This window comes from Symphalangus syndactylus, chromosome 6 (genome assembly GCF_028878055.3).
Source record: "Symphalangus syndactylus isolate Jambi chromosome 6, NHGRI_mSymSyn1-v2.1_pri, whole genome shotgun sequence".
Lineage (NCBI taxonomy): Eukaryota > Metazoa > Chordata > Mammalia > Primates > Hylobatidae > Symphalangus > Symphalangus syndactylus.
Genome location: NC_072428.2, coordinates 133,743,799 through 133,757,586, shown reverse-complemented (window position 1 = coordinate 133,757,586; position 13,788 = coordinate 133,743,799). Strand labels below are relative to the sequence as shown.

General features: G+C 45.3%; 1 protein-coding gene across 4 annotated transcripts in view; it reads left to right on the top strand.

The window, feature by feature from the left end:
- Positions 1 to 4,736: 4,736 nt before the first annotated feature.
- The window catches only part of TCAF2 (TRPM8 channel associated factor 2), a 36,640-nt gene continuing 27,588 nt past the window's right edge, over positions 4,737 to 13,788 (top strand). The window contains exons 1-3 of one of the 4 annotated variants that reach the window (XM_063642319.1): positions 4,737 to 4,825; positions 5,199 to 5,308; positions 7,527 to 8,163. In XM_063642319.1, the coding sequence (XP_063498389.1) occupies positions 7,541 to 8,163 (623 nt within the window). In that variant the 5' untranslated portion in view covers positions 4,737 to 4,825; positions 5,199 to 5,308; positions 7,527 to 7,540. Of the gene's footprint in view, positions 4,826 to 4,869; positions 5,309 to 7,526; positions 8,164 to 13,788 lie in introns of those variants that run through there. The other 3 variants (XM_055284362.2, XM_055284364.2, XM_063642320.1) reach the window with 3 other exon arrangements.

Sequence of the window (13,788 nt, the reverse complement as noted above, 5' to 3'; positions counted from 1 at the left end):
ATTACACTGATGTAGGTGCAATTAAAGAAAATTGGATCTATTGAGCACCTGTCCAATGAATCTGATATTTCAAAGACAGAAAGAAAAAGGACATCCACTCTCATTCTTGGACTAATTCAGTTCCACTGGCTCCAAGACAGCTGAAATCTTCAGGACAAAACCAAACTTAACGTCTGGTCTGGTCGTGGGAGAAACAGTTTATAAATGTAAGAATATCTCTTCTCACCCCCACCCCAGCCATGTTCCTTACTAGAGGAAGAAAGTTTCAGTACCTCTGGAGTGGCAGTGATGCGTTCCAAGACATCCTCTGTGATTGGAATGTAACTGGCTCTTACCACGTATGTTTCACACACTTATGATCCAAACAGAAAAAGAAAATGTATGCCCAAGTATATTTTACAAATATACCAAAGCAGAATATGAAAGCTTTTATAACTGAATTAGGGCTGGCCACTTGTCAAGAGAAGCAACAAACTCCCTCATTGCTTCAAAGTTCCACTGTTTTCAATGAAGACACAGGCAAGAACTTGCCCTTGGAGATAGACCATGCTATAATTGGAATAAAAGTTATTATAAATGTACTAAAGAATGAAACTTAATGGGTGAGTGTTTCATAGATACTCTCAAGTTAGTAACTTTGCTTTTTACTTCCACTACAACACAGATTTAGTAATTACACTTGAGAGATTTAAAGTGAGGAGATATAATTATGACAGTACTTGTGTTATTCTGGGTCCTCCAAGAAGCAAAAGCCGAGACAGGATCAGATATGCAAGAGATTTATTAAAGGAAATGCCTGTGAGAGAAACTGTAGAGGGAGCCAGAGGAGGCCGGGAGAGCCACCATTAGACTGCAATGTAGGTTTAACCCTTGGGAAGGAGACAGCAAAGGAAAGAAAGGCTTCCACTGAAGTACAGGTCTCAGAGAGTTTCTTTCAGGACCATGAGGAGTCCTTGAGCCAAACTCACCCACCGGGAGAGTCTCATGTCTTCCAGGAATGGGCCTGCCTTAGGATCCTCACTACATTTAATCACCAGCCTGGAGAAGCCCTTGGCAGCATGGCCTTGGCGCCGAGGATTCCAGAGCACACCAGCTGGGGCCATCTGGCAATTTCATACCCACTCCCTGCAGTTGGACATCTGAGAGGAACATTTTCATCGCCACCACAGTACTCATTCTTAAGGCAGCTGTAGACACCTGTTCTGGATCATCTTAAATAGTGACTTAGTAAACTTCCCCAGTGACTCATACCAGGAAATGTCCATAGGTGGATTCATCCATCTCTGTTCCTAAATTAGAGTGTGGCTAATTCTTTCCAGATTCTTAAGGTCCTTAAAAGAAAGAATATATGGTACCACATTAAGTTAAGCTCATGACTGAAAATAATTTAAGAAGGAGGCCAGTGACTATTAATACTAACCCACAATTAGAAGGCATATGTATGAGTAAACCCTGCATCTGGCTTAGTGATAAACTGCAATTACTGCAGCAATTTCTCTCTATTTGACAAAAAATGGACTGATGTACGACGGTAAAAATAATATTTCTGATTTGTGTTTGCCTCTTGTATATGCTGGACAATGAAGTATAATATTGTTTATGTATATTTATTATGTATAACCCAGAAAGAGTCTGTCATAGAAGCACAAAAAGTATGAGTTAGCCTGCCTGACTTAAGCTAATATAGATCTATCCTCGGAACTGGAGATGAATTCATTGTCCCCTGAATCTCATAAAGGAGAGGTGGATTATCTGATTTTTAAAAAAAAAACGGATTTGGTTAGAAAGGACAATAGGGGTAGTGTAGGGAATAGATGTTGAGGCGGCAACCACAGTGTTTACTAAATGGTGCTTTTAAAAAATCTTCCTCCACACTGTAGAATGGAATCCAAACTCCCTAGTGTGGCAGCCAAAGTCCCTCTAAACCGAGCCCAAACTTCTCTAAACCAAGCCCAAACTTCTCATTAGAGCTAGCACTATGCAAGTTCTGCTAACAAGTTTCAGTCACTATGAATATTTTGTCTTTCTCACATTAAGCCTTTCACATTCATATCTCCATGCTTTGGAATATTATACAGCCTCACATTGTAATACCTTCCCCTCTTATCTCCCCGCAAATATACATTTTTCTAAGCTGAGTTTCTGTGTCACCTTCTCTGCACATTCTTCTCTAATCCTTTGATCAGAAATAATTGCTGCTTCTTTTATGTGCCCTTGCACCTGATTTGTAGCCAATTTTGGTATCGTTGTTTTCATGTCTTTTTTCCTCTCTAGATTTACTGACCGTAATAGCATTTCTATCTCCCAGAGTGCCTCACAGAGTAAGTGTCCAGTAAGGATATGTTGACTTTCACTGAATGGCTTCTGTTTTCTCCCAAGTAAAAGGAAAGATCTGGGGCCTGCACCGTTGCATAAGCAATAACCATTTCGAAGCTTATCCAACCCACCTTATTTTTGTTGTTATTGTTGTTGTTCTGTTTTGTTTTATTTTAGGCTTCTAGCAGCCTGAACTCATGGTTTTTAGTTTCTGTCTCTAGTGAAAGGGGAAAAGAGGGATGAGGAAGGGGTTTTACTCGCCCAACTAGAAAGAGAAACTAAGAACCCATGACTGTATTCTCTCTCAGACACCCTTTAGTCAGAACGTAAATGCTGGTTACCATCTTTAATCTTTTTCTTCCTTTTTTTTTTTTTTTTTTTAATGAACCGTTATGCCGTTCCTATGTTGTTAGGTTCCATTCCTCAGGCAGCTCCTGCTCCCAAATGGCAGGTACTCTGCTCTCTGACCCTGGAAAAATCACCTTTGTTTAAAGCCCTTTCTTCTATTACAGTAACACCAAAATACTCTCAGGAGTTAATTTAGAACAATAGTAGTACTTTACCATGAGGAGTGAGGTGATGTAGGTGGAGACTGGTTAAAACCTAAGAGTACAAACACATAAAAGATACCGAGCCAGCTTTTTTTGTTGTTATTGAGACGGAGTCTCGCTCTGTTGCCCAGGCTGGAGCACAGTGGCATGATCTCCGCTCACTGCAACCTCCGCCTCCCGGGTTCAAGCAATTCTCCTGCCTCAGCCTCCCGAGTAGCTGGGATTACAGGTCTGTGCCACCATGCCCGGCTAATTTTTGTATTTTTAGTAGAGACAGGGTTTCCCCATGTTGGCCAGGCTGGTCTTGAACTCCTGACCTCAGGTGATCCACCCACCTCAGCCTCCCAAAGTGCTGGGATTATAGGCATGAGCCCCCGTACCCGGCCCTGAGTCAGCTTTTAACGTGGAACTTTACTGACCCACTTTCTTTGATGTCCATCTCCCACTTCAGCTCCCAAAGGTCAGTTGTTCCCTGATATGAAGCCTAAGAACTCAACGTATGTCACCGCACGTTGGATTTCTAACCTAAATTATTCCAAATTCTGGCAAGTCTTATCCACACTTTCTTTTCTGTGTAAGTTTCTCCTTGCTCTTTATTTCTAAAACCTGAATGTATTTGGTCCTCTGCCAATCAGATTTCCACTAGCCCTCCAAAGAGTCAGTTATTAACTCACTCATTCGACAGATATTTTTAGACGTTCACTGTATCCTTATTTATTTAGCATATATTTAGTTATTTATTAAGAAACTAAAGCCTATTCTATGTCAGAAATGAAAATAGGCAATGAGGACTCAATGGTGGGCAAAATGCAGACAGACTACTTTTTTTCCCCTCATTCTAGCACAGTCATCACTTTCCTAGGTAAGACGTTCCTAAACTCCACTACACCAAATCCTCCTCCTGACCACACCCTTCCACCTTGATTTTCGCCTTCTGACCTCTCTTGCGTAGAAATTCGAGCACCAGCCACTCTATAGCTTTAGCTTAATTTCTTCAGCCATGCAAGGACGAATCTGTGTTAGTGATGCCACAGGCATGTTTCCTTTCCAGCAAGAATATCACTTACTGGGCAGCATTTCTGTGGATACTTTCAGAGAAAAATGCCCCAGTTGAGCACCCGCCCCATGGCCATAAGCATCCACCGGGCTCGAAGTGCATGGCCCGCCGCTGACCACTAGGGGGCAGCTCTTCACGCAGAGGCTCGAGCGACGGAGGCGACGCGGCGGCTACCGGCTCTGCTGAGCCCACCCCAGGATCGGAGGGAAGGGAGCCTGATTCCACGCGGGGCCTCCCCCGTGGCATACGTTGTTATTAGGGAACTATTCGCCTCAAATATGGTTTATTGGAGACTTAGGGTTTGCTTTTCTTATCAAGTGCGACAGCAAACTGGCTGGGTCCCCTCTCGCATCTAAGAACCCGCAGAGACTCTGAGGGAGCCGGTTTGGGGCCCCATGCACGCCAAAGCATCCCTCCGGGAAGGCGGGGTCGCTCACCTGGTAGGTGCCCCGAGAGCCCGCAGCACGGCCCGTGGTGGAGTCCACCGATGGAACGGGAGACCACGGGCGTGGCTCAGGGAGCGGTAGCCGCGCCCCTGGCCCGCCTCAGGGACGGCCTCCGTCTCACCCCAGCCTGTGCCCCGCCTCCGGGACAGCCCCGTTTCCGAGACCACCTAGCCTCCGAGACAGCCCCGCCCCCAGAACAGCTCTCCTCCCGGACGGGCCAGCCTAGGAGAGAGCCCCGCCTACGGTACAACCCGCCTCCGGGACCGCAGGGCTCCACCTCCGAGACAGCTCCGTCCCCAGGACAGCCCCGCCTCCAGGACGGCCCCCACCCCCGAGACCGCCCCGCCTCCGAGACCGCCCCGCCTCCGGGACCGCCCCGCCCCGCCTCCGACACGTCCCCTGCGCGCCACTGCAGAGTCAGTCCGTCAGTCCCCAGGGATCCGCACTGCTGAGGGGTGAGTTTTCCAATCCCAGCGGGTCCTGGGGTGCGGGCGGTAGCTGAGCACCTAGAGCACTGGGGGTCGCCGCAAAGTGCTAGAGGCCCCAAGCCATTCCCGGCGTCAGGGGGTGTCCCTCCCTTCTTAGGTCTAGGTCTTTGGTTTCATTTCGTTTTGTTAGTCTGGTGCTATTTGCAGTTTGTTTTAAAACACGTTTCTCCCTCCTATTTGAACTTGTAAATTACGAATTTGACAAAGATGTGCATGGTGTGTGCGTGCACGAGGGCACATTTCGTTGCGGAATGCTGGGTCAGCTTTCCGGGACATATTACTCATCTGAGGTGTTCTGTCTGTTTTTGTTTATCCTGTCAAACTGGTACTGCCCCGGAAGTGAAAGACGTCGCATGTCTTCTGGAAGGTAGCTAGCACGATCTTGAGCTCAGGCTTCCGGATCTCTCTCGGCTGCTTTTTTCCACTGGTAACTTCTAAGGCTGACATCAGGTACCCGCATTCTCAATGCTCTGCCGAGTATTGGCTCTCTTTTGTGAATTTCTTTCCCGCGAGCAGTATTAAGAAAAAGGTGGTGGATAGGAAGGGAAGAGGGGAAGAGATGGAATTCTACAGGAAATGCAGGGCATGCTCAGAATGCCAACCTTTCCGAGCTTGGAGAGATTTCGTGGAAGAAAGCAGGAAAAACGTCCAGTAATCACTGGCATGCCAGACCCTGGAGAAGCCAGGCTGAGGCGCTCTGCAAGTTTCACCTTAGAGAGAGTGGACGAAATGTAACGGTTCTTGCTAGAGTTCTTGCAGAGGACGATTGTGGATGAGAATACATCCTGGGGAGTAAAACCAGATTGGTTTAGTCTAGAATGATTGCCAACTAAAGGGACTGATGTTTGAGAGAGATGGTGAGAGATTAACAAAATGAGGTGGTTGACTGCATATGGAAGCAGGAAGGAGAAAGGAAGGCACGTGTGGCTCAAGGGCTTGGTGTGTGTTTTAGTTTAGATTCTCCCCTAAAGCAAAGCCTTATGCAAGGGCTTACCTGCAGGTAATTTTTTGGGGGTAAGTAAGACCAAAAAGCCCAAATGAGGAAGTGGAGAGAATGAGACAAGGAAAAAGGGAAAGCCAGGAGAAGCATGTGGCTGAGGGTCTTCCACATGGCGCTCCTTTCCTCCGGGTGCCTTCCGAGGACCTCTGATGGGCACCTCGGGAAAGCCACGGGGCACTTTTCTATGAATCCCCGCTCTACGGGGCGAAGCTCATCCTAGTGTCAACTCACTGCTACTTCAGAGCTGCCTTGTGCACCTGCAGAGGTGAGAAGCCATCAGAGCACACAGGAAAGTCCCTTACAGTGGGCTCGTCAGAGATGCGCAAAGGGAGGCGGCACAGGCAGCCAGGGGACTACTGCAGGACTGCAGTCTACAACGCTGCCCTCGTCAATCCCGGAAACTAGAAAGGACAGCAAAGGGACGGACACTCTCTTTTATTCCGTGCTCACTGTATGTGTACCAACCCCAGACAAGGCATTTTTAGACATACTCTTTGCTTTATTTTATTTTACTTTATTTTATTTTATTTTTTGAGGCAGAGTCTTGTTCTTTCGCACAGGCTAGAGTCCACTGGTGCGATATCGGCTCACTGCTACCTCCGCCCCCAACCATCAGGGTTCAAGAAATTCTCATGACTCAGCCTCCCCAAGTGGCTGGGATTACAGGTGCACACCACCATGCCCAGCTATTTTTTGTAGATTTAGTAGAGACGAGGTTTCGCCATGTTGGCCAGGCTGGTCTCAAACTCCTGAGCTCAGGTGATCCACCGGCCTCAGCCTCCTAAAGTGCTGGGATTACAGACATAAGCCACTGCGCCTGGCCTATCCATATTCCTTTAATCTTCAAAAACAATCTTCCCAGGGCTGTATTATTCTCTTTTTGTAGATGGGGAAACCGAGACTGAAGTCATTTATCCAAGAGGGGCTGCTTAAAGGGACAAATAGGCTCAGTGCTAGGCACAGCCAATTTTAAAAGACCTCCGGAAACTGCATAATACTACCAAATAGAGGAGAGTCCTCTCCATTAGGGCAGATTTGATAAATTAGGGGGCACTTTCCAACCTAGCAAAGCTGTCAGAAGAAAGGCATGTTTTGACAGGTCTATGACCTTTCTGTTCAAAAAAATCAAGCACTGTGTCAACTCAGGCACACGAACTTAACTATCACCTTCATTTACCGGCCCCACAGGATCTAGCCTGTCCCTCCCTCCTCCTGGGGTCCTGCTCCTCCTTGCTCCTGGCTCTCAGCCACCCCAAAGCGGTCTTGTTGCTGGAATGCCCTTTGCTCACTGCATTTCAGGTTTCAGCTTCAATGCCACTTTCTCAGAGTCCTTTCCTATCACCCAATCTAAGGTAGTCTTCCAGTTCCTCCATGTCACATCATCGTGTTTTATTTTCATCATAGTGATTGTTGCATTTTATTTATCTGTTTATCTACCTATTTATTCATTATCTTTCTCCTTCTAAAGTATTCAGATCACAAAAAGGGAAACCTTATCTGTTTTGTTTCTTGCTGTACTCCCAGTGCTAGAACAGTGCTTGGCCCACAATGGGGAATCCAGTAAAATTTGGAGGTGTTTGCTTTTTTCACCTGTTCCTTCATCTGTTCTGACCAGCAGTGCATATCAGTATCTCTTAAATACATGAAAGTCTTTGCTTCCCCCTGCAGCAGCTGATAGCACCATGGCGACCACTGCTGCTGCTGCGTTTGAGGCCCTCATGGATGGAGTGACACGCTGGGATGTCCCCAGAGGCCCCGTCCCCAGTGAACTCCTTCTTATTGGAGAGGCCGCCTTCCCCGTGATGGTGAATGACAAGGGCCAGGTGCTCATTGCTGCCTCCTCCTACGGCCGAGGCCACCTCGTGGTTGTGTCCCATGAGGGCTACCTGTTGCATGCTGGCTTGGCTCCATTTCTCCTCAATGCAGTGAGCTGGCTCTGTCCCTGCCCTGGGGCTCCCGTGGGAGTGCATCCATCCCTGGCACCTCTAGTAAACATCCTGCAGGATGCTGGGCTTGAGGCACAGGTCAAGCCAGAACCAGGAGAGCCCCTAGGGGTTTACTGCATCAATGCCTACAATGACACCATGACTGCAATGCTGATCCAGTTTGTGAAACATGGAGGGGGCTTGTTAATCGGGGGCCAGGCCTGGTACTGGGCCAGCCAGCACGGACCTGACAAGGTGCTCTCCAGGTTCCCTGGGAACAAGGTGACAAGTGTGGCTGGAGTGTACTTCACTGACATCTATGGGGACAGAGACCGGTTCAAGGTCTCTAAGAAGGTGCCCAAGATCCCACTCCATGTCAGGTGAGTGTCTGTTCCCCTCTTAGGGAGTCTGACTCAGGATAAACAATAGAGTTGGTCCCCCTCTTCAACGAGCTTCCATTTCAATACAGGTGATTTTCCACTCAGTTTGGAACCACCACAAATCAAAAGTAGGATGATTAAAATGCACCAAGACACAAGAGAGGCTGGGCCCTCACTGCCATTCCCTCATGTGGCCAAAGCTGAATAGAAAAGCTTGTCTTACTCACCACTTCATCTCCATGTCTACTACATAGAACATAGAGAGTACTCATCAGAATATTTGTTTGTTTGCGTGAGCACCTACTGTTGGTCACGCCTCATTCTGGACAATAGGGGTCTAGCAGAGATCGAGGCAGGCAAATCATGCCATCATGAGGTTTGTATTCCAGGGAAGAGATAGGCAATTAAGGAAACGAATATATATGTACTCTATCAGGTATTGCTAAGATCCATGAAAGATAATAATAGAAGTGGATAGCATGACAATAGGAAGGCTGATGGAGGCTATTTTATTTAAGGTGTTCAGGGAAGTCCTATCAGGCCAAGTTGGATTGGTCAGGATTTGTTGGCGTTGCTAGCAGAAGGGATTTAGTATGGGGAATTGACTATACCCATGATAGAGGGGCTGAAAATACACACAGGGGACAGCAAGTAACCCAGAGATCAGCAACAGCAGAACCAGCAGAGGGAGCTGGTGGTATGACTGGAGTCCAGGTGCTGCAGCCACCTGGTAGAAGCTGGAGCCATGCTAAGCTTTCCCAGCAGGAGCTGGAACCACAGATGAAAAGTCTGTCTGCTAGAAGCTGGAGTCTCAGAGAAGACACTGTGGACCAGAAATACAGCCTGAAGAGAGAAGCAAACACTTAGCCTCCTTCCCTCTTCCTTCCTGGTTTCAGTCTTCTACCTCTGCCTCCCATGGGCTGAACCCACCAGGATCCAGGGAACAGGGGAGCCACAGAAATGCAGTTTTCTGCAACACAGAGGATGACCAAGATGAAAGGGGAATGGAGATGAATGCAAACAAGCCCATGGCCAGCTTGGAAGGCTTGTCTGGTAGGTGGCACTTGAAATGAGACCTCAAGGAAGTGAGGGAATGAGCCATGTGGGCATCTGTGAGAGGAAGATTCCAGGCAGAGTGAGGAGAGAGGGTGAAAAAACCTGGAAGGGAAGCCTGCTTGGTACATTCCAAGGGAAAGAGAGTGGCCCTTCTGTAAGGTCAGAAGGCTCTGCAAAGCTCCAGGGGAGAATAGCTGAAGGCAGCTGTTCTGTGACCCTGAGGCAGAGGGCAAGGATTAGGTACAAGGGAGTGTAGGGGAATTTGTCTTGATCAAGCTTGTTTGTTTGAAGTTGTCCAGGAGCTGACATTTGAACATCTGCGCACATGATGTTCTCTGAATGAGGAACAATAAATGTTAGTCACTTACAGATTGTGTAGGCTCCAGGCTTTCGGCATTATGCCTGCAGTAAATAAAAGCAAGCAGCTTCAGCTTCTCAGGGCTGCTCTGTGGCCACTAGCGCCAGGCAGTCACCTAGCTGTTCTTACACTGCTTACCTATGTCTGAGTACTCAATTCATCCATCGGCCAGGGACACACCTGGCAATCAAGGAAGCCAGAATGATGGGAGCTCAGTGAATGACAGCTCAGGTCATGTAAGAACTGATGGGCCAGGAGTAGAACTTTAGATCTTATTTGCAGTGAGGTGGGAAGGCATTTTGTATTCTCTACAGAAGATTGCTATGATGTGACTTAAATTTCAAAAGGAACCCTCTGATAGATGGTGGAGAACAGACGTTGGGAGGCAAAGATTGAAGCAGCAGACCAATCAGGAGGCCACTGAAGTAGACCACAGGAAAGATGGTGGTGGCCCAGACAAGGCTGGTAGAAGCTATGGAGCTACTGAGAACAGGTTCCATTCTGAACACACCTCAAAGGAAGAACCCAACAGGCTTGGCTGATGGATTGAGTAAGGAGAAAGAGGAGTTGAAATTTTTGGTCTGAAAAAGACAAAAAATTAAACACAGGTGCTGCTGTTTAGTGATCTGTGAAAGGACAATGAGAAGATGGATTAGAGGAGATCAGGAGTTTCATTTTGGATGTTTTGGGTTTCAGATATTAGTGACTAGTTACTTATGTTTGGCCACATGTAGCAGAAGCCTTAGTATAGCAGTTTAACCATGTAGTGGTTTATTTTTTCTATGAAACACAAAGTACAGGTAGGTAGTCCAGCTCTGGGGCAGTGACTCTATGATGTCCCATGGTTGGTCTCTGTCTCCCTATCACTGCCTGCCCCTGTCATGGTGTGTTATTTTATCCTTATGGCTACAAGATTGCCACTACTACTCCAGGCACCATAATTACACCCATGCAATAATAAATTGGAATGGATAAACCTACTTTTAGTTTATAAAACCATATATTTTCTGGAAGCCCTAGACTTCTATTTATATTTTAGCGGCCAGCCTAGTTAAATCAGTAGTCTCTAACCTTTTGGTACCAGGACCTGTTTTGTAGAAGACAATTTTTCCATGGACCTGGCAGGGGTTTCAAGATAATTCAAGGGCATTACATTTATTATGCACTTTATTTCTATTATTAGTACATTTAAATATATAATGAAATAATTATACAACCCACCGTAATGTAGAATCAGTGGGAGCCCTGACTTCCAGACCTAACTACCGGGAGGTCTGAAGGGCTGGCTATTTTTAAATGGGCACTGGCGTCTCTGAAGAAATCAAGATTCTGTACAAAGAAGAAGGGGCATCAGATACTAGTGAGCAGCTGGCAGTGCCCTGAACCCTCAGCCCCAAGCTCTGGACCTCTTCGAATTCCTTCCCTTCTGAAAGATTTGGGGAGGGGATGGGTTTACTCAGAGACATTAGAGTGGATCTGATTCGCTTCAACTTTTTTATTCTAACACTAAGGGAAAAGCAGGTGAAATCTCATCACCATAATGCCTCTTAATTGCCCCAAGAGACTCTCCTCTTTAGCTAACTCAACCTGTTTTTCTTCATCTATACCTACATTTTTAATCCCTGCCACCGATTCTAAGGTATATTTTTTGTGTTTGTTATTTTAATTCTTAATTACTGAAAATGTTAAACATATGCAAAAGTAGACAGAATAGTACAATGAACCCCCATGTAGCCATTCCCCAATCCCCAAAATAGTCAACTCCAGGTCTATCTTATTTCACCTGTAGCCCCACTCTTCCCCACCCAAGGTTATTTTGAAGCAAACAGCAGACATCATGTCTTTTCATCTGTAAGTATTTAAATATATATCTCTAAAGAGATGAAGTCTTTTAAAAACATAACTGCAAGTCACCATTATCACACCTAAAAGAATAATTCCTTAGTGTCATCATTTATTTCCATGATTGTCTTATTTTTCAAAATGTGTTAACATTGGGCCAGGCATGGCGGTTCACACCTGTAATCCCAGTACTTTGGGAGGCCAAGGCAGGTGGATCACTTGAGGTCAGGAGTTTGAGACCAGACTGACCAACATGGCAATACTCTACTAAAAATACAAAAATTGGCTGGGAGTGATGGTGCATGCCTGCAGTCCTAGCTATTCGGGAGGCTGAGGTAGGAGAATCACATGAACCCGCGAGGTGGAGGTTGCAGTGAGCTGAGCCCATGCCATTGCATGCCAACCTGGGCAACAGAGTGAGACTCTGTCTCAAAAAAAAAAAAAAAAAAAGCATTAACATTGAAACTTAAATAAAGCCCAAATATTTTGATTTCTTGATACAAATTTTATATTTCTTTTAAGATACGCGTTTCCTTTCCAACTTTCTATTTCTTGCAGTTTTGTTGCTGTTGTTGAAGACACCAGCTACTCTTTATCGAACAGTTTCGTTCAGTCTGGACTTTGAAAGTAGACCTCAAGGAAGTCAGGGAATGAGCCATGTGTGCATCTGTGAGAGGAGGATTCCAGGCAGAGTGAGGGGCAGTGGTGAAAACCTGGAAAGGCAAATTGATTGCCTTCCTGTGGTATCATTTAATACGGGAGTACCAGTCCATGGCCTGTTAGGAACCAGACCACACAGCAGGATGTGAGCAGCGGGTGAGCAAACAAAGCTTCATCTGTATTTACAGCTGCTCCCCATCGCTTGCGTTACCACCTAAGCTCTGCCTCCTGTTAGATCAGTGGCAGCATTAGAGTCTAATAGGGGCATGAACCCTATTGCAAACTGCTCATGCAAAGGGTCTAGGTAGTGTGCTCCTTATGAGAATCTAATGCCTGATAATCTGTCACTGTTTCCCATCACCCTCAGGTGGGGCCATCTACTTGCAGGAAAGCAAGCTCAGGGCTCCCACTGATTCTACACTATGGTGGGTTGTATAATTAGTTCATTATATTTTACAATGTGCTAATAATAGAAATAAAGTGCATCATAAATGTAATGCACTTGAATTATCCTGAAACCCCTGCCAGGTCCATGGAAAAATTGTCTTCTATAAACAGGTCCCTGGTACCAAAAGGTTAGGGACCACTGACTTAACATATTCATCTTTTCCTTGTATTTTCTGTATAATACAAATTAAAAGTTAGATCTCGATTTTAGGTCAGGATTGACAAACTGAGGCCAGCCCCTGCTTTTGTGAATGAAGTTTTGTTGGAGCACAGCCATGCCCATTCATTCAAAAACTGTGCTGCCATTGTTGAGTAGTTTCAGCAGAGACCATATGGCCCATATTTGTCTAAAATATTTGTCAGACCTTTTAAGGAAAACTTTCTCAACTCCTGATCTAGAGGTTTGGTCAGATTCATGTTTGAATTTTTGACCTGTTTTATAGGTGGTAGTATGCACTTCTATTGGGTAGAACACAATGGTCTGATTTTCTCTCTTACTGTGAGGTTGGCAGTCCTTAATAAGCATTGTTTAGCCCTAGACCCATTAATTTGTGTTTATAAAATGATGACTTTAAAATTTTAATATTCCTTTTGTTATTTGGAATAGTTTTATAAAACACACTTTCCTTCATCAATTACATACTCTATGGTATAATTTATATAGGAAAGGCAAAATAAATATTTAATTCTCTCTTTCTCATTTTAAAACCAGTTTACAATATTGAGTTGGTTCCCTAGCATCTTCCAGAGGTCACCAATGTGTTTACATTTTTCTTAGAATTATTATGAAATCATGATTGGAAACACAATGTGTTTCATTTATTCACCTTATTGATGTTGAAATTGTCCTGTTTGGCCATTGGGAGCCAATTCAAGATGATTCCTGAATCTTTTCCACCCAACCTTAATGGGATTCCTGGTTTTTTAATATAACAGGAGGTTTCAATTTCATCTCATATATTTCCTGCTCAGGACCAGAACTGCCATTTCTCCAAAAAGCCCGATTTTTTTCTTTCTTCTTCTTTTTTTTTTTTAACGTACAACCCATATTTCTGGGAGTCCTAATTTGCATTTAGAAACCCCAATCTGGGTGTTAGAGGTGTGCATTGTTTGATCATTGTTTCTAGGCCTTCTAAATAGGCACAGCTAAGAAATGGATTGTTTTGGTTTATACTGATTACTGATACTTCAGATCAGATTTGGGGCTACAGGGTTTTAATTTGATTTCAACAATCTTATTTCTATGATGAAATCTTAGCTAT